This window comes from Poecile atricapillus, chromosome Z (genome assembly GCF_030490865.1).
Source record: "Poecile atricapillus isolate bPoeAtr1 chromosome Z, bPoeAtr1.hap1, whole genome shotgun sequence".
Taxonomy (NCBI): Eukaryota; Metazoa; Chordata; class Aves; order Passeriformes; family Paridae; genus Poecile; species Poecile atricapillus.
This window is the reverse complement of record NC_081289.1, coordinates 32462089-32486799: the sequence shown is the minus strand read 5'-3', so window position 1 is coordinate 32486799 and position 24711 is coordinate 32462089. Positions and strand designations below refer to the sequence as shown.

At 40.2% G+C, this 24711-nt stretch overlaps 1 protein-coding gene across 3 annotated transcripts in view; it reads right to left on the bottom strand.

Annotated features, from left to right (window-relative positions):
• LOC131593014 (early endosome antigen 1-like) overlaps nt 1-23405 on the bottom strand; it is an 82067-nt gene extending 58662 nt beyond the window's left edge. For all 3 annotated transcript variants that reach the window (XM_058865150.1, XM_058865148.1, XM_058865149.1), the window contains exons 1-3: nt 23254-23405; nt 15564-15656; nt 2156-2283 (exon numbers count right to left, since the gene is read on the bottom strand). In XM_058865150.1, the coding sequence (XP_058721133.1) occupies nt 2156-2283; nt 15564-15656; nt 23254-23277 (245 nt within the window). In that variant the 5' untranslated portion in view covers nt 23278-23405. The remainder of the gene's footprint in view (nt 1-2155; nt 2284-15563; nt 15657-23253) is intronic.
• Nucleotides 23406-24711: the final 1306 nt, after the last annotated feature.

Below are 24711 nucleotides of genomic sequence, written 5' to 3'. Positions count from 1 at the left end.
CCAAAGCATTTAAGATGCTCTGGTCTTCACAATAGATTGAATGGTTTGACTTGTATTAAGCTAGTTTTTAGTAGATGATAAGGCGAAGGGGAGGAGAAAGGAATGAGTTTGTAATGTAAGGAGCCTTCTACACTGGTTGCCTTGATAGCTCAACAAAATTTTGCTAGACCATTGTAAAATGAAACCTAAATTTAGTTTTACCAGAGGAAAATGCATGGGGGGAATTGGTGTAAGGGATCACTACAGGCACTGTAACTTTGCTTTTCTTCCTGTCATCCTAATCCTCACTAAATCTCCTTTTCTGCTAGTGCTGCAACAATCCCTTTCTCCTCTCAGCACATCTGAGCCTACCATCTGGAAAACCCTTAGTGTCTCTTCATTACAGTCCACTAGGTTTCCCACTTGCAATGCCAGTGCCTCCACCCTAGCACTGACTACTGATGGCCTTGCTGAATCACACTGGGGGTAGTTACATGATTTACTCTCGGAACTTATTTATTATAGTTTACTGGGGAGTGGGAGGAAGAAGAAACTGTGTAATTCCCAGTACTTAACTTTTCCTATTGACTACATATGGAATTTCACCTCCCAATCTTGGTCCTAAGCACATAAGCTTCATACATGGAGAGCAAGTGGAGTAGCTCCACGCTGCAGGCTGCAGTATTTTTTTAATATGAAATGCCAAGGCTTGGAAAAACATATTTATGTTGAATGAGAGTATATAAACAATACAGTTATGACCAATATTTCCCTCATATGAATGCTACTATCTAACAAAAGTATCACTTCAAGTCTTAGTTAAATTACTTCAAAAAGACTTAAATCAGGCATAAAAAGAAGAAATATTCATTACTGAATAAATGTGCACATATTAAGCCTGATATGACTTCACTAGTACCCTATCACTTTATCCTGTATAAAGCCCAACTTTGATTTCTTTTGAGGTAGCAGGAGAGAAAGAAGGCAGCTATCCACAAGGAAGGAGTCATCCAAGATCTCTGCTAATGCTGGTTCCTACTGGCCTGCCAGCTTTACTCAGTACTGGGGAGATGCATATCTGTATTTGGGTATCAACTGAAACAGGCTATATTCCACACTCTTTTCTCACCAAAGAGCTACTCTCTCTTGAGTTAGCTACATAAATATATGTATTTCTTTCAATGTAATTATTTGTCTTTTTGGTTCACATTTCTGCTTGTGACAAAACATTTGAACTGTTTACTTCCCAGGATCAGCAGAAGCCATAGGGTCATGTGCAGTGTGTCTCTGTGCTGCTCACTCTGACTCTCCTGTGTACAAACCAGGGGAGTCTGGGGGCCTGTGACAAAACAGCACCATGGACTGCTATTTATAATAGTGAAAAACAAGCACTGAGCAGAAAAAGAACTAGCAGGAAGCAAGGGGAAACTTATGTAAATTTTACCCCCAAGAAAAACCTTCCCAAAGCAGCTCAGACTACTCAGTTAAACATTTCTAGAGAAAGTTCCACACTATCAGTTCCTACATATCCCTCCTCTCAAAAATAAAACAATCTGATATTCCCTCTAGGGATGTATTTAACAATACAGATTTGACAAAAATAAATAAATAAATAAATAAACTAGTTAAGATTTCTGAAGATCAGCATGGAGTTTCTGAAACACAGAAGGAGAATTACTGGCACACACAGATTTGCAAATAACTAGGTTATAATATAGAGTAGGTTATAATATAGAGTAAGGGAAGCTATTTAGGCAAATACTGATATTGTAATTACCCAGAAAATATCCTAATTAACTAGGGACAAAATTTGGTTTCCTCTCTATCTTTAGGGTTGTCCGCTCCACTCTCAAATAATGATATTTCAGGTCTATGTCAGAAATTAGGAGAAACCTGTATTTTTTCTGCCACACTTGTAAAAATCATTCTGGTCTGTAATGCTGCACTTTCTGCTGAATCAGAAACAGGCGGCATAGTACCATAAACACATGTATCTGATTTTCACCTACTGTCAGATCAGTATCAGACAACATAAGTTACAAACTGCCTTTTAGTTCTAGTTGCAAATGGGACATACATAAATACTTGACTGCATAAGTTCAAATTAATAAAACCTTGAGTGTAACTAGAAGCAGCACTGGCACAAAAGCACATGCACAAATGGGTACTGTTTCACCTTTCCGGTGACAGATGACCTTCCCCTCCACGAGTTGAATCAATGCCAGAATTGTGAACTGCTTCATAGTGCTTGAACAGCTCCTCTGCTGATCCATGAGACTTCATACAGAGAGGACAAATAAAGCCCTATTACAAAAAGGAAAAACAAACAAAAAAAATATGAGATACATTTCTTCTCCATCTTATTTTTACACAGAAGTTTGTTTGCACATTTAAGGACTAGTAAATGCAATTTTGAAGACTCATACTAATTCTTTCATGCTCTAATAACAGTTTTTGAAATTAAAAAGTTAAAAAATGCTTACAAAAGGTATATTCTATTATTCAGTGATTTTTTTCCCCAACACCATTACATACTAGCAACAATATTTTATTTAGCAAAATAAAAAGGACTGTTCTGCAATTTCTTCCCCCCACCCCCCCAATAAAACAATTTTCAATATAACTTTCCATAAAATCACATTCTTATTCCAAATAGAAGGTAGCACCTGGAGTTTGGTCTTGAAAAATGAGATATAAAGACCCAATCTAAAGCACAGTTATTCATAAACCATTTATCTCCATATTGGATTTTAATATGGGCCAGACAACTAAGAATCACTTTTTACCTTCCATATAATTAATTGATAAATGCCATTCAGATAAATACCACATCAAGAAAATCAGATCTCTACAGCCTTAAAAATCAGAAATCATCCATTTTCTATCCAGCATATATACAAGCTTACCAGAGTGGAAATTTAGCAGATCAATGCCCTCTTTCTACCCATTAGGCCACAAATGGAAACAGTGTTATGTTCCTCCTCATGTTTCTCTAAACATTTGTGGAGTGTCCAAGCTGCCACTTACCAGAAGCACCATCCACCTGATTTTTCAGCTTATTACATCTGGTGTTGACTGCTGGACTTTACACCGGCTCCTCGCTCATGTAATTATCATGCCAGCTCTGAGCTCAATTCCCATCTACACTTCAGCCCAAAATACAACACAGGAGCAACACTGGGACATTCCAGAGTAAGAGCTGAACACCTCTTTTCACATTAAAGACTCCCTGTACTTCTAAGCAGTGTGAAAGGGACCTCATGTAAGTGGGGTGCCTGTCTTTAATTTTTTTAAGGCCCCCTGTCTCTTTAATTCATTTCAAATATGCATTTTTACATTTATATGTTATCCTTAACTTTCTTATGCCACTACAAACTGCAGTGTACTCCAACATTAAACCAAGGCTGTCCAGTATCCAAGATGAGAGCACTCCTCTAAATGGGATTATCACACTTCACCTAGCACAGGTTCACATATGATTTATGAAGAGTTTTGACACTTCTGCTCTTAACTTTGCATTTGGATGCTAACAGACAAGCCACAACACTTTAAATATTGGCACGAAGTGAACATATTTGATGTGTATGTTGATAACCACAAATAGCACTCATTTATTAACTAGTTATTCGTAGTATTTTGTTTCATGAGTCACTAAGAATTGAACAATATTTACATGGTTTTAACCCAGGAAAACTACCATGTTCAGCTACTCAAAAGTAGCCAAAGCTCTAAATAGAGCCTTCATAACTTCTATTACTTATTTAGTGTTTCAGAAGTTAATGACTAAATACAGTCACTTGTCAAGTTCACCACATATCATATGGAAAACTAGTTTTGTCACAACTAGACCAAACAAAACAGTGTACTCTTCTTTCTGAGCAGCAAACAGGCATTTAAGCTTAACAACCATTTATTTGCACAGTTGATCAGCACAGTATCACTTCAGATTAAACCAAGTTAATTAATATATAAGTATGCATACAGAAAATTTGTTGAGCTACTAGATTCCCAGTAATATTTATCTGATACAATTTGCATAGGATGCCAGTGAGAGTCTGAGTGCAAGAACCAGACAGAATTTCCTGGCACACAGCAAAAGGCAATGAACCATAGGGGGTCATAAACTACAGGGTTGGGTTTTTTTCCTAGTAAGCTTTACACAGAAAGCAGTCAGTTCCATACAATGACAATGACAGGATCCTTTTGGGATGAAACTCTACTAAGCAGTTCTCAGTGTTGTGTTTAGTTTCCCAGTGATGGGAAGGTCTGCTGTTCATAGAGAAAAGCATATGTTCCTCATAGTTCCAGTAACTGCATCTAGAAAGAATGAGTGTAAAAAATTGCTCTAGCCTCTCCTTCCTTTTGCCCTTCATCTCTTTTCATTTAAACGGCAAAATCTGTTTCTTTGCTTGGGGTTTTTTTGTGGTTTTATTGTGCTTGGGGTTTATTCTGTGCAAATAGGAGCCCTAGAGAAGAGGAAAGAATAGATTACATGCGCAATTAGCCCAGGGGGACAGCAATCATTCATCTCAATTATTGGGCAAAGCCAGCCAAGATTTCCCAGGCAGGCAGATTTGATGGCAAGGTCCACAAGGACAAGGGGCCAGAGGCAGAACAGAGCTGCTGAGCAAAGGGAATGTGCCTGCAGGGTGGATGGAAGCTCTGGGGAGGCAGGCATACTGCCACTGGCAGAGAGGGAAAACATGGACAAAACCTCCTCTCTCCTTGTTAGAAACTGCTTTCATCTCACACAAGCAGAGATAAAGAGTGCATCATCCACCAGTCCCAGGCTCTCCACCAGCACTGTCATGATCAAGCCCGGCCTCAGTTTTGGAGGACCTGGCATTGTTGGAATAAGCTCTCACACGCACCCTTAATCTAAGGCAGCTTTTGCTAGAGGTCTGACATCCAGGCTCTAACAGAGCGAGCCGTCACCCTCCAGCAACAAGGCGCCCTTGCCATGGGAAATGTCATCTTTCCTGTACAGAGGTGGGCAGGAATACCAGCTCCTAGAGATGCAGGCAACTACCACTCATCCATCAGAGCCTCAAACAGCACGAACCCAGGAACCAGCTGCACCTCCCAGACCGAAAATATCCAGTGTCGACTGTGATGTCAGCAGCACTAATTCAGTTCTCTTTAGAGCGGGAAAATCAGAATCATCAGGATCCTACTGGCAGCAGACAGTAACAGGCAGAAGTGTATACGTTTCTTAGATCTGTAACTATCAGCCCCAATGACAATCTTGTTTGGAAAAATGGGTTGGTGGGTCACTAATTTTACCACTTAAAAAAAAAAATTAAAATTAAATACAGCCAAATAAAAAATCTCAAATATTTTATCAAATAAAAAAAATCATCTTGAGATGAACTTTGTAAACATGTTCTAAAGTGTATTTTACTATTGTAAAGACAAACATGCAAAAATAGGGGAAGAAACCTGATGGTCTGAGATGCTTAAATTTAGTGAATATTTCTGTCAGTTTGCAGGAATCAGTATCAGGTCCAACATATTCCTACATCAGGACCACACCTGTCTTGGATAAAGAGATTGTGTAGCTACAACCAAGAGATGTAACACTGGTCATCACAGCCTGGGGGAGGAGCTGAGGCATCCTTCCCGGTAAGCCTGCACCTGGATACCTTAATTAACAGACTCCTTTAGAGAAGAAACTCCTTTAGAGAAGTATGAGTGTATCTTGAATTTTGGTCGGTTTCCTTTTAACATAGTACTTAGGAATTACTTTGCATAAAGCACAGCCACAGAGAAGCAAAAGGTATTTCACATTCTTCACTTATTAAAGCGAAGACATCACTTATATCCCCTTCAGTACTGCACCATAATTCAAGATTCCCTAGCTGATGTTTCTAGTTGGGCTTTATCTCACTTTACACAGGAAGGAAAGAACCTAGAAAAAGTTAAATGATGATTACTTGGGTTTGTTTTTATATCTTCTCACCAAGAAATGACAATTTATTGAATTCAAAGATTTTTGCAGATGCCTGTCAGTTTCGCAAAGAATAAAAAATAAAGCACAACAACTATATGCACTAGTTTTCATCATGAAAGAGTTCTTGAGATCACCACAAAATTTCTGAAGCAATACACAGAAAGAACAGTAAAAAAACAAAAAGGCATTCAAACCAAGCCCCAATATACGTGCACAAACAACCAACTAGGAGACAGCACACAAAGCTCAAAATAGTCCCTGACCCAATAGTCCAGGCATTCCAATGAAAATGAGTGAGACGCTGAACTTCAAATCCCAGTTTTCTGATCCCAAGGGAAATGTTCCTCTTTCAGGAGGCCCATGAGCCATGCCAAGCATCAAGCATCAGCAGAGGACCATGCTGTTTGCAGTGAGACAGGCCTTCCTCAGTGCCAAGACTCTAAAACACATGGCTTTCACTCACAGCAGAACAGAAACTGCTACAAAAAAAGTGTTGTAAGAAAGCATCTTGACTCAGCTTGAGTTAAAATGCCAAATTTCACCAAAGATTTCAGACTCCATGAAAGCACCAGAAGCTTTTTTACTTACCTTTCTTGAGACAGACTTACAAATAAGCCCAAAGAACAAAAAACTACTTTTCCCCTCTAATAGTTGAGATTTACTTTCAGGCTTGATAAAGTTAAGCTTCTCAGTGCTCTATCTCCTTAAAGCCATTCAAGGTAAATAATTTCCTTCTGATAACATTAATATTTGTATGAATCATTAAGACAGCATTCTTTGGGAACTATGCCAGGATACTAAAAGCAACACCAGAAGGAAAGTCTTGCTAGAAAAACTAGCGTGGGGTTTGGGGTTTTTTTTGTACTAAAATAATTTAGAGAGCTATTAACTATTGGAAGAACTTTGGCCTACAACATTAAAACAGACTGCTCAGCAAAAGCAGGGCCCAGCCCCACAGGCAGACACAACCAGACCAGCTGCAGGATACCATAGAGTCCTACTAAACCTCACACAATTTTAAACTGAATGCAGAAATAGTTTATGTAACCAGAAAATGAATGTGTAGGACTGAATGGTCTCTGGGTTTCTCTCTTCTCCTTATATTACTCTGTAGGACTAGGGGCGATAGGGTTGGCTGTGAAGTATTTTGAAAATTTCAGCCTTTTCAGAATATTGTCTTACTTTTAATGATTTTTTTCCATCAGCTGAAGGCTCCCAACTGAGGTTTAAAAAAAACCCAACATTTACATGTAGATGTACTCCCCAATCACTACCAATGCAGAGCTATTCAACACAGTTAATGGAGCAAGAAACTAGTCATCTGACTGAAAAAATGTGTATAACCTTAGGTAGGGCCAGCATAACAACTCCCAGGACTCCATCACCAGTAACTGGAGCCTGAGACACCCTACATATAGATGCATTTAATATCTCTTCTTCTCTGCCCTCCTTTTACCCTGAGCTTTAATGAAATGGTCTTTTAGCGTTAATATTAAATCTTTCCTTAATTAGTTAATAAGGGAGAGGCACAGCTTACTTTACTCAAACTTCCTTTTTCACAAATTAAAACAGGAGTTACCTGGCAGACAGATGACACCTCATGAAGGACAGTCCCATGGACCAAACAGTTTTTACAGGATGGAATTCAGATGTGCTCATGTCCTTAGACTCCAATAAGGTACCTTATATAAGTTTTAAAGTCACAGCCGTAGCAACTCAGCTTCCTTAGCACCTTCTCACAGTATCTGATGGTAGTGTATTCAATCCCATTTTAATACTGCATAGAATTGAATAAGTGGTCCCATTAGGATGCTATGATTGCTGCTGATCTACAGCTGTGTGTGGTAGAGAGCCATATAGCACTAACAGCTTCATATAGCACAGAACTTCATTTACTAATACAAAGCTTCTGCAACATCTTGTATTTTTATTCCAGCACTTACATTGCGAGTCAAGCTTAGAGAACCATGTAAATTCACTGCTTTACTGTTCTCCATTCTCGGAAAATATTTAAGAACTGTGGTAAACAAAAACAACAACAAAAAAAACCCACTAAAAAAACTCTGCCCCATAGAATCATTTCAGGATAACTGACACTTTAACCATATGGAAAACTTTCATGACACATGCTTGGCATTCACATGGCTAGGCTTTAAGTTTAAATAGATTTGAGTATCTAATTTATACCACTGACCTTCCAGAAATACCAGGCCAGCACCCCCAGCTATAGCCTGTTTCCAGTGAGCTGAATGAACAAAAAGCCAATAGCAGTGTCTGAAGCCCAGGGCTGTAACACCTTCTGGGCATGACCTATGTTTGCCCATCTCTCAGAATCCAGACTTACATTAGCAACTCTCACGCAGCTGTATTGGTACAATAAGCTGTATGCTGTGAATAAAGTCCAGCATGTTTAGGAAGCTCACCATTCATGCTTCTCCACTGCAGGTGAACCTCCACAATTTTCCTCAATACAAGATACACATCTTCACCAGCACTCAAACAGTAAGTCCAAGCTAAAATACATATATTCTCCAGTTACACAGTGATTTAAAGTCTGAAACATTTTACATGACGGAAGATCAGAAACTATATGTTAGGGCCAGTGGAGACAAACATAAGTGATATTTCAGAGCTGAAAAGATGTATCAAGTAGCTTCTAGATTGTATTTTCCAAATATATATCAAAGCAATTAAGTGAATCCTCAGGAAGGTCTCAGAAGCAGATTAAATGGTCTGCCTAGACAGCAAGGGCATTTCACAATTTATTTCAGAAGGCTTACATATTGATTTAAAAAATCATTAAATACTTTAAGTTAAAGAATAAATAAATTAGGTCACTCCTTTTATATACTGTTAAAAAGAAAATACAGCTGACATTTTTCATGTCTTTCACCAGTTAAAGCCCTTTCCTCTGTCTATGTAAACAGTAAGATGACAGTGGGTTTCTCAGATAACATCTCTATTTAATCATTAGAAAAGTAGGTAAAAAGGTCATGTTGAATATAATTAAGACCTGCAGTCCATTTCAATTTTACAAGTATTTAAATTTCTGGACAAAGAGAGCAAAGGTGTATTTATATAGTATTTTCTACCAGAATTTAGAATTGATTTCTTCCTAGAAAATAAGCTAGGCTCTTCCTAAGAAGAATAGAACCAACATAACTTTCTACTTCAGTTCTCTTTTGTTTTTTACTGCTATTGATGAGTAAGACTAAAATTGTGTCACAACCTACAAGAATACAATAGTGTCATGAATTAGAAATTCTAATCTGGTGGGATCTCTATTTCTTAAGGAAAAGTCATATTCCATGGCCAAGTCAAATCAAATCAGAATCTCTAATTCTTCATCCTCTTAATATTGTTCAGATGTTGAAGGAAGTTAATATGATAATGTAACTCAATCAATAATTTTTGTTCATGTGTAAAGCAGGCAAGTACTGTTGAGGTGAAAACAGGCATCACAACCTAATTGGAGAAGCAACAAAAAGAGAATAAAATATCAGCTTTAAAGCACTGACACGATGTTCTGTGCAGTATCAGTCTGCAACATTCCAAGGGCATGCATAAAAACAGAAGATTCAATCAATTCAATCTTCAATCAAGAAGATTCTACAATAGGAGACAAGTCAGGAAAAAAAACATGAAGAATGTGGTCTTTTCAAAGACTGATTTAATAACCACACATTTTTGCACAACTACTATGCCAGTTTACAGTCTCTGTAAATCTGTTACGAAAAACCTATTCAGAAAACATCAAGGTCATATCTTCCTTGTATCAGCCAAGAAACACATTCTTACTAAACAACTGGAAATTTATGAAGACTACCCAAAAGAACCGTCTGAAAATTGTCTTAGATTTAGCCCAGTGGTAGATACAACAACAGATATTAACAGCTGCTATATTCTAAATGCTGCAGGGGTACTATTCAGTGGTTGCTTTGGATGCCTCAGATAAAAACAGGACAGGAAGTCTCAAACTATGCCTCTATACTGACTCATTGTTTAGGTGTTCTGAACATCCAACAGAGAACATCAGGAAATGCAGGACACAGTTACACAGTTTAGAAAGCTATCATTCCTTAAAAAAAAAAAAAAATAAATAAATAAGGAAACAAAACAGAAACCACCACACAGCTTTTGTTAGTGACACCACTGTATACATGGAAGTTGGGAAACAATGTTTGGGTGATGTGTGTGACTTCCATACAGCATTTGTTTGGTTAAGTTGGCTATACAAGGACAGATATTTGCCAACATTTTGGTGGTTATTCCTGCAGCTGAATAGGCCATTGTATTTTAAAGCAAGGCTTCATCACAGCTTGAGGGGCAAGGGAAGTATTACACTGACCTTTTCACTGGTCATATGGTCATATGATGACCTTTCTCCGTCATCATATGTTTCAACCCCCAGTTTGAAAAAGAGGGCTGCAGAGAGCTGTTCAAGAAGATGGCCATAAATCAGGCTGTAGGCAAGTGGCAAGAAACCTTTCCCACAATAGGACACTGCAGGTGTGAATGCTTGTGACTGAAAAACTAAGACCAACTCTCACTGCAAGGAGGACAGAGAGGAAGGAAGACCAAGGAGAACAGAGGGGCACTTGCTAAAATTTTAATCAGCTAATAGGTGTATCAGTGGAAGAAGGGTTAACAAAGAAACTACACATAAAATCTAACATGTAATGCAAGGTACTAAGGCTTTTGTTAACTAAGTAACAATTTTTCAGGTCTCAAAAAGTGTAACCAAATACTGGCCTTGCCACACATCCTCTCTCCTTCTTTAAGGAGAATTCACTAGCAAAAATCCTGAATTCACAAGCTTCTTCAGCAGTTTCCAACAAAAGGTATTTGAACTCTTCCCAGGACTATATATTACCCACAGTACTATCCAAAAGCAATACCACTAAACATAAACAATTTAAATAAGGCAAAATGAACAATGTTTCATATGTCTGCTATGTAAGATGACAACATTTGATCAGTGTTATAATGCTGTCCCAGAAACGGCAGAGGTTGAGGTGTGACAGTGTTTCTGTTTCAATGTGCTCACTACAAATGCAAACTATTCTTTCCCATCAGCAAACAATCAGCTTGCTTGTTGACTTCTCAGTAGTCAAACATTTTAAACTTTTTATATTAGTATTGACTATAGTTATTAACAGAATTCCCCACTTTTTCAATGCTTCTAGGCATTCTCATATAATAAAAGATCAACTTGAAAAAAAACCCACACATACATTTGCTTTCCTTGTTTCTCACGTCTTACAGATATTTACTGAACCACAGTACAAAGAAACACAGCTTCCTTTAGCAGCAGGAAACAACAACAGCTAGAAACAAGTGAATCTGTATTTCAAGCACTACAGTCAATACATAGGTTTATCAAGTTAAAAGCTGTAATCAGCTCTTGACAAGTGAAAAGTACTGACCAAGGAACTGACAAAAAATCAGTGGAAAAACAAAAAGTCAAAGTGGGCAAGAACCCTTCTGTCAACTCCATAAAATATGCTAAGCACAAGCAGCTTAAACAAAACAATAACTTCTTCAGGTGATCAAACCACCTCTGATGGCTCACATCCCACGATCCACTGACACCAGCACATCAGGAATGCCACAGCTTATTCAAGTACAGCACTTGCATTGTGATCAGATAATAAAGAAAATAAGAATTTGACTTGACCACAACAGAGCGCTACTGACAGCCTCTGCTTCAACAAGAGGCAGTGAGGAGTCCATCAAAAGCCGTACTCAAGCTGCCCTGGCTCTGAGGAGGTCGGTCCCACACCACTGCTAGAGGGCGGCACATCTCAGTCTTACCACAGATCCTACTCACTTTAGCAGGTGACACTTCACACTGGAAATGACAGTTCAAGTTTTCTCTAGAAAAATCAAGGTATTGATTCCTTCCATCATTTTTGAGAATAACATCCAATAACTTAAAGTTTTCCCTTCAAAAATACAGTGCAAATACACACCAAGTATAAGGAAGGAAAAAAGCACTACCTAGCAAATGTAACAACAAACCAAATAAAATCACATCACACATAGATCCTAGAATAAACACTTAAGACTTCAAAACTCAACAAAAGTAACATGGGCAGAAATAATGCAAAACTTCACCTCTATACAAACCCATTTAGTGCACAGCAAGCTGCCTACCCCCAGAAGTCAAATCTACTCTGTCACAGTTTGTAGCAAAAAGAATCAGACAGCCTTGTGCAGCTGGAGGCTGTTAACTTCCAGAATCTAAATTCTTCTAGTTCTGCAGCATAAAACCACACATTTTGGTTTAAACATGCAGTTTTACACTGCACAACTGGAAAAAATTTAGAAATGCACTACAATTTACATCTATTAGCTGAAACAGCCTTTGCATTTTCTTGGGGGGATAAAAACATCCAGTAAGATTATCTATTAAAAATTTGTTTTTCTAATTATTTTTATAAAGTTGCTGCAATACATAAGGTCTTAAACATGTTCTAAAAGAGATATTTCTGAGTTTTTATATTACCACCCTCTGCTCTCTTTTACCCAAGGTATCTATCTTGCACTAGAAATCCACTTTTTTTAAAAAGTTAGCTATTAAGAGCTCAAAACATTTCTTTTCACAAAGGATATACCTGATCCAACACCATACTTATCACGATACTAAGTCTGATGTGAAGAAAATCAAATAAGGAAAGTCTTATTTATAAGAAAATCAAGCAAAAGCTGTTTAAAAAAAAAAAAGTATATATCAGTGACTGCAAGTCTTCCAATACTTAAAATGTCTCATGTGACAGACAACTGCAAAACAGAAAACTAGACCTGAATTAATTCTTCTGATGAGTGTATACTTTGGAATCATGCATATGAAATCACATTGTGTGTAAGCAAGAAATAAAAAGAAACAATATAAAAGGCTAACACCATAAAAATATGTAGTTATTTGAAGCAGCCCATCACCAAAGCTATTTAAACAAAATAAACAAGACCCACACTAATAGCTGGGAGGTCACGAAGCTCCTGTCTTCCTTCTATCCCAGGGTGCTCACTCTGGTAATGTTCAGACAGATCAGTAGAAGTTACACACACTTTCATACACAATGGACAGATGAAGCCCTGTGAAATGTATATTTGATTTTAAGAAACTAATATAGAAAAAAAAAATGCAGATCTGGAATCAAAAGTTTGAATTCTTATACTGAAAGCTCTCTACAGTCACCAAAAGTAAAGTCTGTTTTCCTTTTGGAGAAAGAACTTTCACAAACCATACCGATACCATAAAGAAAGCAAGAAGGAAGAACTATTGAGGACATGAAAATAAATAAATCTAAAACATGCCTTAAAAACTAGGACCGTGCTGCATACAACTATGTGTTTTCCTTACACTCTTGGTGCCCCCTTCATGTGACAGAGGAACAAACTGCATAACAAATTGTGAATGGAGCATTACAAGGCATTATGTCACATCCATCGCAAGGTTTCCCATAAGGGTGTTCGGATGTTTCAGAGAAAGAGGGAGGAGTGGTGCAGTGAGATTGCAGAAATGCCTCTATAAATTAATAAGCAAGTTTGCAACAGCAGCAGGAGAGGCTGAGGCAAACCTGTCAATGCAGTTACATTACACTAAGGAGAGCATCTCATCACTGGTAGACTCACTGCAAGAATGGAATATTTAGCAACCCTGTACTGCAGACAGAGTTGCACTGGGACCTAAGCTGAAAAGGTATGAGAGACTCAAATGTTTCCCCCATGGACAGATTGCACAGCGAATAAGATTTCATTATGGGTCTACCTGTGACCTGAAGTGCCAACATGGTCACAGACAAGACATGAGCAAATTTTTACCTTTTCTTGAGCAGTTTGAGTAGTCTGAATTCAGACTATTTCACTCCTTCTGTTTCATACTACAATTCTTAAAAATCAGGATTTATTTCAACCAGGCTTGAGGAGAAAGGAAACATAAAAATCTGCACAGATTTAATAACTATTCTCCATTTGAATCTTACAACAATACAAATTAAAAAATCTAGCCAAGAAACTGGAGTGAAAACAAGTTAATGGACTTCTGACTGCATAACAATGGAGAACCAGGTAGGAATATCATCATAAAACAAGCAGCAAACATTCTGCAGAGACCAACTATGGTGCTCCTGAAGAGAAGCTCCTGGAGAGACAAGCCCTCAGGCAAACTGTGAGGGAAAAGTAAGGCTAACAGATTCGAGTAGCATTACATGTGAATCTAAAAACCCATCATCAAGTTCAGAGCTCAGTTTCAAACAGACTTTGAAATTCTATGTTAAAGACAATACTCAGTGCAAGAAATTATAGACATTATGGACAACTAAAAGACACTTTTTAATGTAACACTTGCATATCAAGAGTGACAAGGCAGCCTTTGGTCTGACCCAGTTTTGACTCGGTAGAAAGAACAGCCAGTGGGGCAATAGTGCAGGTATTAACACCACCACACTGAAAGCTCCCACATCAAGAAAACACTGCTCCATTAGTATTGAGATACCTTATGGCAGCCACAAGCTGTACAGTCAGCAATGTTGCACCAATGTTGTTAACAGAACTGTATCACTTTAGCCAAACTTTAGAAAGAAGTAATCATCTCATTGCATGTTTTTATGCCTTAATCAACTGCAAAAGTAATAAGATTTTAGTCTACAATTTAAGAATACTTATTTGCTTCAGGGATTGTTAATTATGCACACAAAACAGATTTGGACTCAAAAATGTGTGACGTATAACATGCAGCAATGTTTGATTAAATTGATGGCAATAAGGCTTCAAGAAAGAAGAAACAAGCAGAGGCACAGACAGGATTTTAAACAGCACAGTGAAAGTTTACCTTATCTTTTATCATATCACACACAGGAGTATTTGAATCATCACACATTTTATTCAGTGTAAGAAAGGGCACTTTGCTCCCTTTAATGTTGTAATAGGGGTAATTAACCTTGCACTGTATTTTTATGTTAAGCTCAAAATATTTTCAAGATAGGTAATCAGGCTACATTAGCACAAACGAGCTTCAACAGCCAGTGAAGTCTGTTTGCACTTTTGAGACTTAATGTCAGGCAACACTGTAGAAAAACAAAGACATTGCAATATAGGATTGCACCAGGAACTAATTCTGCTGATTAAGTATGGAACAGTATTCAGTATGAAACACTGATAGGATTTATACTCCAACATCAAATATAACCAAATATATCTGGTATTTCACAAGAAGGAAGAGGCTTCCAGTACACATTATATCTTAGCAGAAGCAAGGTGAAACTGGAGGATGAGCATGATAAAATGTCAATCCTTGTTTTTTGCAGCTCTCATGAAACATTTATTAACAAGGAGCCTTAAGCTTACATCTCATTGCTCTCAATTTTAATAATTCATCTCTAGAACTACAGGAAGCATTGCTAGTGACCACTTAGATAGATAAGCCTAATTAATAGTTACATATAAACATGGCCTAGTCTTCCTTTTTTTATTTAAATATCAAACAATTTTTAGAATATGACATTTGCAAGTATTTGTTTAGTACAGTTGATATTTAGGAAGGGCATCAAAAGTTACTGCAACGGCTCCACAGATCAAAGAAACAGCATCCAAGATTTAAGACACCGGTCCTGTGTATGGTGCACAGTACCTCTGAAGAGCCTTCGTTGTTCACGTCTACGGCATTTCCAGGTGTGGCAGATGAATCCGAATCTGAACTCTGAGACCCACCTCTACCTGGAGTCTGAAATAGATGGGGAAGACAAAAATGAGAGTCCACATTTAAATACTTAATAAATATTTAATAAAGCACAGTACATATTCTATGCAAAGGCCTCTCTTCTACTTGTTGGAATACAAAGGTATTTTTCCTCCATAAGAAGTGAACAGGCTGACAAGCAACTATATCATTTTCAGCACAACACTTCAACAAAAGCTTCTATCCAACACTCTCCATCCATGAAAGACCAAGCAGATACCAGAAGCAAAGGCCAGGATTTTAAACCACTTCCTCTCATGAATGCTCACCACAAAACAAAAACTTTGGTTAAACTCTGCCCTTATATCACTCTCAGTGATATTAAATTAGATCACTATATCCTACAGGAAAACAGCAGAAATTACAATCTAAAAAGTTGCATTAGTAGTAAACTAGTATCATCCTACTTTCTTGATAGCTTGTCTATGTTCTGGACAAGCTCTTAAACATATGAAAGACGAAAGTTTGAGAACCCTGTCAATTCAACAGGCACACAAGCAGGTAAGCTGCCTTGACTTGGAAAAAAATAAAAAAAATAATCAAGGCTGTGGTAAAGTTATCAATATGTACATGCAATCCTAGTTTCAACAAAAAACAAGCAGTTCATTATCTAGTTCCAGTATGACAATCTCAAATGGGATAATGTTACTGCTGTATTTTAGCCCATCTGAAAATATTTATAACACTAGAAAGGATTTTATGATTTAACATAAGAGGATAAAGAATTTAAATATATAGATTGAAATCTACAGAGAGAGGGGCAGTTTTAGTTTCTTGTTCTTGGTGCCTCAAAAATCTTATTTAGAGAATTTTCTTTCTCAAATAGATCCTTTTTTTTTTAAGACAAATCAGTTTTATAACTTCATAAAATATCTACAGCAGACATTATTCCTGTTCTTTGAATATTAAGTATAATGTCCTGCTTTGTTTTAAAAAGAAAGTTGTATTTTCAACTTTCATAGATAAAAAAGATAACAGACAACAAAGCTAACAGCCTTTTACTATTTATCAAATCTAAAAAATATGTTGCTAACAGGTCAGGTTCACTGATTGAGGACTTAATTCCCACTGAAATACATTTCAGTTTTGGAAAGGCTCTGAAGACTGGCCAAAGGGAAGTGAGGAGGAATGAAGCACTAAGCTATGGGAGCTGGTGACAGTAAGAGAAAACAACCATCTCTCCTCACTCCAGCCTTCTTTGAGGTCATCAGTTAAGTGATCAACATACTCTGGCTTTCCTACTCCATGACTTTTTCACGTAAGCTGTATCAAAAGATAATATGAACACCATTTCCTTCTAGTACAGCACACAAAAGCAACAGGCAAGGCAACGCAAGCTCTGCAAATCAATAATAGGAGAGGCAAAAAAGGGGGTAAGCAGAGATGCTATACATGTGCAAAACATGTCAAAGTGAAGGCATTGGTACTTCTTCCCAGGGTTACTGATGCAGACACTAAACAAGGTACATCCCAGCATGGACCACAGGTGTACACCCTTCAAGTTTCCACGACATCAAACTGGGAGGACCAGCTGATACATTCAAGGGCAGGGCTGCCGCAGAGAGACCTAGAAATGCCAAGAGAAACAGGCCAAGGGGAACCCTATGCAATTCAACAGGGACAAATGCAGAGTCCTGTGCCAGGGAAGGAAAATTCCTGCCAGTAACAGAGGTCTCTCTGCTGTAAAGGACCAAGGCCTCATGTCAGCCAGCAAGCCGAGCAGGAGCCCGCAGTGTACCCTGTCTTCAGAGACAGCTGCCAGAAGCCTGGACTCTGCTAACAAGGAGCCCAGCCAACTGATCAAGGGATGTGATCACCCCCCACTGGCCCACAGTCCCCACTGGACCACGTCAAGATACTGCTCTCCCAGACCAGGGAGAACACTGAGAAACCAGTGTGACTTTAGCAAAAGGTCACCAACACATGTGGGGATGAAGCATCTAACCTGTGGGAGAAGCTGAGGGAATGGCTGGCTCAGCCTGGAAGTAGAGACAACTTTGGGAGTACTAAAATTCAGCCACAGCATCACTCATAAAGAGGCCATCAAACTGAGGAAGTCAAGCTGGTCTAAGCAGTGCACAGTGGGAAGACCAGAAACAAAAACTGAAATGAGAGATTCCTACTAGACGTAAAGAACAGCTTTTCCACTATGAGATAGGCCTGAGCAACTTGCTCTTGATCTCCAGGTTGACCCTGCTCACTGTTCAGACTATGGAGATCCTGAGCTCCCTTCCTGTCCCAATTGTTCTGTAGCCTAAGAAGTGCTGCCCACAGAAATACACATCCCACAGGAAAGCTTTGAAATACAAGTAAAGTAACTCCATTAATGAACATGTGGATTGTGCTCCATTGACAATCAGAACAATAGTATCTAAAACAAATGGTAACTTGTAGCCAGGTTTCCCAGGAAAAGAGCTAAGTTAGAATACTGCATATAACATTTCAGTGGCACTAAGGGATGGTCCAACTGTTTCTTTAGACAGTCAGCATCTACCCCTACTTTTGCAATATCTGAACATACACTTTCAGTATACCTAATGAATCATTTCATCCCAAACTACAATATTTTCTTCACCTCATAACTCCTCATACAACACTACTGTACACTGTTAATTGCCCATCCCAGAGCCAACTCCATTTTCCAATGAGATTTGCACATTAAGTTCTGCTAATTCTGGCACTACAAATTTGAGATTATTACAACCTCCAGGATGCAAGCTCTTCTGTTATTGCTCCACTGTACACTGTTATTACTCCATGCTTGCTTAAAGTACTCACTTTATGAAACACTCCAGACATGCCATAATCACAGTAATATGCCCTGGATGGCATGTCTTACGGCATGCATTGTATGACAGAAATTATTACACAGTACCTGGTAAAATCCTTTTAACCTTTCAAAAATCAATGTGTGCTCTTGAAAAGAGAAAGCGTAATTCCAAGCTAGATTTAGAAACATTTTCTGGTGAGTGCCACGCAAGGAAAAGAAAAGCAGGAAAGAAAGAGGACATTAAGTAACTTTCTAGTTATAGTCCGTAGTATAAATTTCAAAATATACAGAGTAGCAAGAAAAATTAAATAAAAAAATTGGAAGAATGTTAAGGAAGCCAAGATCAAAAATGAAACTAACTCATCTTTCAAGTCTGTAATGTAATTTAAATATCCTTCACCATCCAAATAAAGAATGGAGCACAGGGAATGTCTTTTTTTAATTTATCACTGCCTTATCAAATCGGTTCACACACACAGTTATGCTATGCTCATGTATCACTGTGCTATCACATTCCACTAAAAAAAAAAAAAGGAATCACAACATATTGAACAATTTGGACTTTGTGATCTACAAAAGGACTCAGAATGTTCTTTGTTTTCAGATGGCCTATACAGGGGAGCAAATAAATTACTTACTAATCCCAGAGAAAAAGAAAATTTCCACACAGGCTTCTGTGTATGTACAATTACAAAATTAACATTCAACATCTGAAGGCATAGCCAGAGTTGAAAGACTAATGCAAAATTAGTCTTTGATCCAGCATACTTCTCTCCTAGCTGTCAATTACATTTGTTTACTTTGCAGAGAAGCATATGTTTCTATTGCTAGCCCTAGAGTTGTAGAAGTAAAATGCTAAACTTCATAATGCCATTCTCTGTGTTTTCTCAAAACTGCAAGCTAATATAAAGAAACATCATTAACAACAAAAAGGATGACAATGATTGCAGCTTGTTTTCTGAAAAGGAATAGAAAATTATATAATGAATGAGTTGAGTTAATGCTCTAAGATAAGGGAGTATAAATACGGACCACTAACAGCCATTTTTGCATAGTCTTTTTATCTGTCTATAGCTACGTTGCTTTCAGTCAGAACACTCTTTTCTGCACTTTTAAATTCAGAATAAATTAAAACCACTGAAAAAATTTGTAAAGCCTTTAGAAAATATGAAAAAATACAGATTTAACAGTTTTTTCAGCACAGATTTAAATACTGCTACTCAGGGTACTACGTAACCATGAAAAGTTCCTGAAGCAACAAACAAGACACAAAAATGAGAAGGTAAGAGGGCCAAAGCCCTTGTTGCCAAAGAAGTCTCAGTGCCAGGAACAGTGTATTTTGCCATACAGAACAGTAACACCATTTACCTTTAAAGCAGAGTGACACTGCTTTATGACTGTGTAAAATGAAATGACTCCTGACTTCAGAGGGCATAAAACTTTTCTTTCCCATCATGCCATCAGTTTCACACAAGCACACTTTTGTGCCCAGGAGGAGGCACACATGCCCCCTTTGACTCCTGAGGAGAGGGCACAGCTGCAGTTCAGCATCCTTCCAAGTAAATATGCTATCAAGCGAGCCCTGCACTTATACATGTGAACATGTATACATGAAAAGAAAATTATAAGTCAGGCATGAGATGCAATGATTTCAGACAAGTAAATATCTCTGTGCATGAGTCTGGAGTAAGAGAAAAGGTGACTGTAGTACCTGAGCTATAGAAATGCCTGCAAAGCCCTGTTCTCCCCCAGACACCAAGATCTCAAGACCAAAAACTCAAGCATTAGTTAGAAACAGAAAGCAATAGAAGAGTACAGAGAGCACCCAAACACAGCACAGTAGCTAACAGTTGTAGACATTCAGTTAAAGATAAATAATGGAGACATTATTTTCTATAACTAACTTATTTATTAACATATTACAAATGTTATGTACTAACATAAATAGCAGTCACACTGGTCCAATAGATGAGTCGTCCACTAAACAATCATGAGCAATGGGAAGAAGGCTCAGAAGGAGGTCAAAGTAATCAGTTTTCTACCAGTTGAAAATAAAAGCCTCCTCCTTGCAAATACAAGAAATGAGCTCTGCTTTAACAGGCCAGAGGCAACTGCCACTGTCCCACAAGTAGATTAACAACAGAGAGACGACACAATGCCCACAAAGGGCATCAAAGTTGAACACAATAAAGAAAAGACTGCTCTCCAAGGAATCCACTGACAAAAATGAAACTATTTGAGCAGGAAAGTTGTGTCTTGGACATTCCATGCAGATGCCTTTTGGGAAAAACTACCTTTTTCTAGATCAGCATGATGAACAGTGCATGAAGCCAGGAAGTGGCAACAACGTACAAAAGGAAGGTTTACGGTACAAACATACAACACTGGTGGATCCCTGAGATGTCATGTTGAAAACACACATAAAATTTAGAAACTCATAAAAAAATTTAGAAGCTTGTAGGGAAAGGATGTAAAATGAGGAGCTAGTTGATGACAGCATGGAGATACTAACCTCAAAAACTAAGTAAGTAATGTTCAGTATATAATAGCTTCTACTTTGAAAATATGTCATTCAAAGTCACAGAGAAGATGCTCCTAAAAACAGAAATTACAACTGTGGAAGAAATAAAAAGGTGATCAAGGTAAAAAAGCAGTATAAAAACAAAACATCTGATGTTTTGAAACTTCAGGAATCAGAAACTATAAATCATATCTTTGTAGTTGTTGTGTTCCTCCTTTGCAGCTTGTCAGCCAGCTGAGTTACAATAAAAAGGAATGTAATAAAGAACTCCTTTTTCAAAAACATAATTTTATAACTCAAGTTGTATCACCATTAATGACTAGCTCTCTATCTAGAAAGGGTGGCATCACCTACAATCATATAACAAACATATGCAAGAAGCTATGTTTCAGTGACAGAAAGGCAGGGAGTTTTTGCCAGCTATACAAACGATGGACAATAAGAGGGTCAAGAGGAGGTTCCTTATCCTTCAAATTACTGCACAAGACACACAAAAAATATTAATAACTATTTTCTTTATTAAAATATCTGACATAAAGCTAAGGTTCTTTTAAATACCAAGTACAGCAGAAGCATTTTTCAGTTTGCCAACCAGAGTGCAAGTCCAAATGGTATGTATGTACTAGGTACTGCATGCAATAATTTTTACAAAATGCCTAAAGCCCCTTTAAGCATGAGGTGAATTTTTAAAAGCATAGTTATTTTCAGCAATTAAAAGGTTAACACCTTCAAAAATCTTGGCATTTCTCTATTTAATTTTAAGGCAGGAAGAAGTCTGTTTCACCTTTCTTGACAATAAGCTCTCCTGTAATCCTGTAATTTTCAGGAGCAACTGGAAAATAACTATTTGTTCAATCTTTTAGGAAAAGGTGTCTGTTTGTCACACAAAAACTTTTGGACTGACTTTACATTTTCATAAGATATGTTTAGCTGAATTCATACTTAGGGCAAATATCCTTTGGCACTGTATGAAGCTTCTTCCTCTCTCATAGAAGCCTTCCTTGATGGCCTGGTATTTCTCAGAATCAATAAACACCCAGTAAACTGCTGCCAATATTTAATTAGGTCCGTACTAAGTTTCCTTGCTTGTTAGCAGGACTTCCCATTAAGCTTCAGGAAGGAAATTGTTCCTTGTAAACACGAAGCTCCAAACAGACCGAGATCTTCACCTGCTCAGGGTCTACGACCAAAAAATAACGAGGTATGTTTTACACTGAAAAAGTTGGTGGCATGCTTACTTTATTTCCCCTAACTCTAATTCTTGTAGCAACGCTTTTTTGCATGGCAGATATGGGGAGCAAGCCAGCATTTCCAATAAAACACCCGTTCCCAGAGGTGTCACAGACAGCACGCTTTAGAAGCAACAGCAGATAAAAGGGGGAGAGCAGAGGGTTTTCTCTCTATCCGTGGGTGCCTCCTGCGTGACACCGACACCGCTCTCTCGCGGTCCGGGATCTGGAGCGCTGCCTGCCACCGCCGGCGTGACTCAACCCTTTTCGGTGCATCCCCGCGCCGAGCGCCCGCCGTGCGGCCGCACGGAGCCGGGACCGCGCCGGCACCCGCCCTGCGCCAGCGCCTCCTGGCAGCTCCCAGCCGAGCCGCAGGCCAACTGCGAGGCGACCAGCACCGGCGCGGGGATCTGGCCAAGCGAGAAGGGCTTCATAAACGAGTGTCACAACTTGGCTTTCCAAGCCCGGCGGAGCTGCCGGAAAAGCCGGTTTCTATTCCCAACATCGGAGCTAACCGGACGGTGGCTGCCGGGCTGGCTCTCGGCGTTAAGAGCCTGCCTGCCAGCCCTGAGGAAATCACCGCAGGTCCCGGCAGCGGCTCTCTCCAGGCCGGGCTTCCCTTTATCCTGCCCTATGCGCGGGCGGCCGCAGCCGCGGCGACGGGCGGAGACGCGCTAGGGAAAGGAGCCGCGCCGGGCAGGGCCGCCCCTCGCCCCTCCGACAGGCCCGGCCGCAGGAACCGCCCGCCGCCAGCACCTCCGCCCAGCCCGGGCGACGACACCGCCCCCAGCCGGGACGGCGGGCCCGGCTCGGCCCGTCCCGTCCCGTCGGGGCTCGGGCCGTCCCACGGCGAGAGGGCGGGGGCGGACAAACTCACGGCCTCCGGGGCCGCGACGGCCCTAACCCGCACACTGTACCGCAGGACGGGCCGGACAGGGTCGGTGGCTCCGGCTCCGGCGCGGGGAGCGCAGCTCCGAGCCCGGCCGGCACCAGGAAGCGGCACCGGCGCGGCACCGGCACGACACGCCGCCCTCGCCGCTGGGGCGGGTCTCGCTGCCTTACCCGCTGCAGAATCCGCCTGAACATGGTGGTAGAGCGCGGATGCCGCCGGGAGGCCGCGGCCAGGCCGAAGGGAAGCCGCGGGGCCCCGCGCAGCGCCGCCCCCGCCCCGCAGGAGCCCGGTGCGGCCCGCTCGCCCCGTGACAGCCGCCGCGGACGGGCAGGCGGGGCAGCGGCCGCGCTCCGCCCCGGGGAGGGGCGGGTCCCGCGGGGAAGGGGCTGTGGCCACCGCCCGGCTTCGAGGAGCGGGGGAGGTAGAAGGGGATAGAGGTGCGGAGCGGGCCGGGGGCTGCCGCCCGGGCGAGATGGGCTCCGAATACCGATCGCTCCACGGGGCCCCGGCCCGGCTCCTTCCCGCCGCATCGGGCCCAGCGCCGCAGTTCTGCCTGTCCCTGCGCTGTGCCCGGGGTCTCCGCCGCCCAAGAGGTGTCCTGGCTGCTGAAAGCAGGGAGAGGGCGGCGGTGTCTTGCCCCGGCCATCGGCCGTTCTCCCCTCGGGGGCTGCCCCTGGCTCCCCTTGCTGCTGGCACCATTCCGGCATCGGCAGAGAGAAGCAAAAGGACCGCAGGCTGAGCGTGATGCTGAGGGCTCACTGAAGAAGGCGAAGCGCAAATGCAGTGCAGTGTTACTTTGTTACTAGTGTGGCACGGAAAGTACTGAGATATTCGCGTTCAGTGAGGGATGTTGAACCAAACTTCTTTGGATGATTAACCGGAATTTTAATTCTGATGAACACTCCTTGCTATATGCCCTCAGCTGAAAAGACGACCTAGTGGCATGACCCATTAGATGTTTTTTAAATATCAGGAAAGAACATTTTACTCACACAAACACACCTCCCCTAAAAAAAAAACCTAAAAAAAAAAGGCACAACCCATTAGAAGGGGGTCTTTAGGCGTTTCAGGGAGTCTGTACCTCTCAAGTACCTCAGCCAGTGGGGAAAGGGAGAGGGAAAATGCAGCCGGGAAATTAGGATAAAAAGGAGGAGCTTCATCCCCTAAAAATTTTGAGAGAACCCCATGGGGAATACCCCATGACGTCTCCCTTTATTTGGATAAAGTTACAGCACTCATCTGTCTCCTTTTTAGACATAAACTGCTGGTGTTTGTGGATTAATTTTCCTGACAAGCTTAACTGAGAAAGAATCAGTATCCACAGGTGCTGAGGCAAAACCCCACATCAGATGTGGCAGGAGAGTTGCTGGAATACCTGTACCCTCTAGAATATGTAATTCAACAAGTTACAGTTCCCTGTTCTATCCAAAAGCTGTAACTTTCACATGTTGGATGCCAGACAAAGGGTCACGAGTAAATAATAAACTTATTTAACGACTAATTGTGCCGACCAGAACAAATATCACAGCAGAACACCAGTTGTACTGTAAAGATCAAAAACATTTTTCTACCCAGAAGCTGACATTTCTAAGTACTCTAAAATCCTCAGACATTGCATGAGTTGTGAG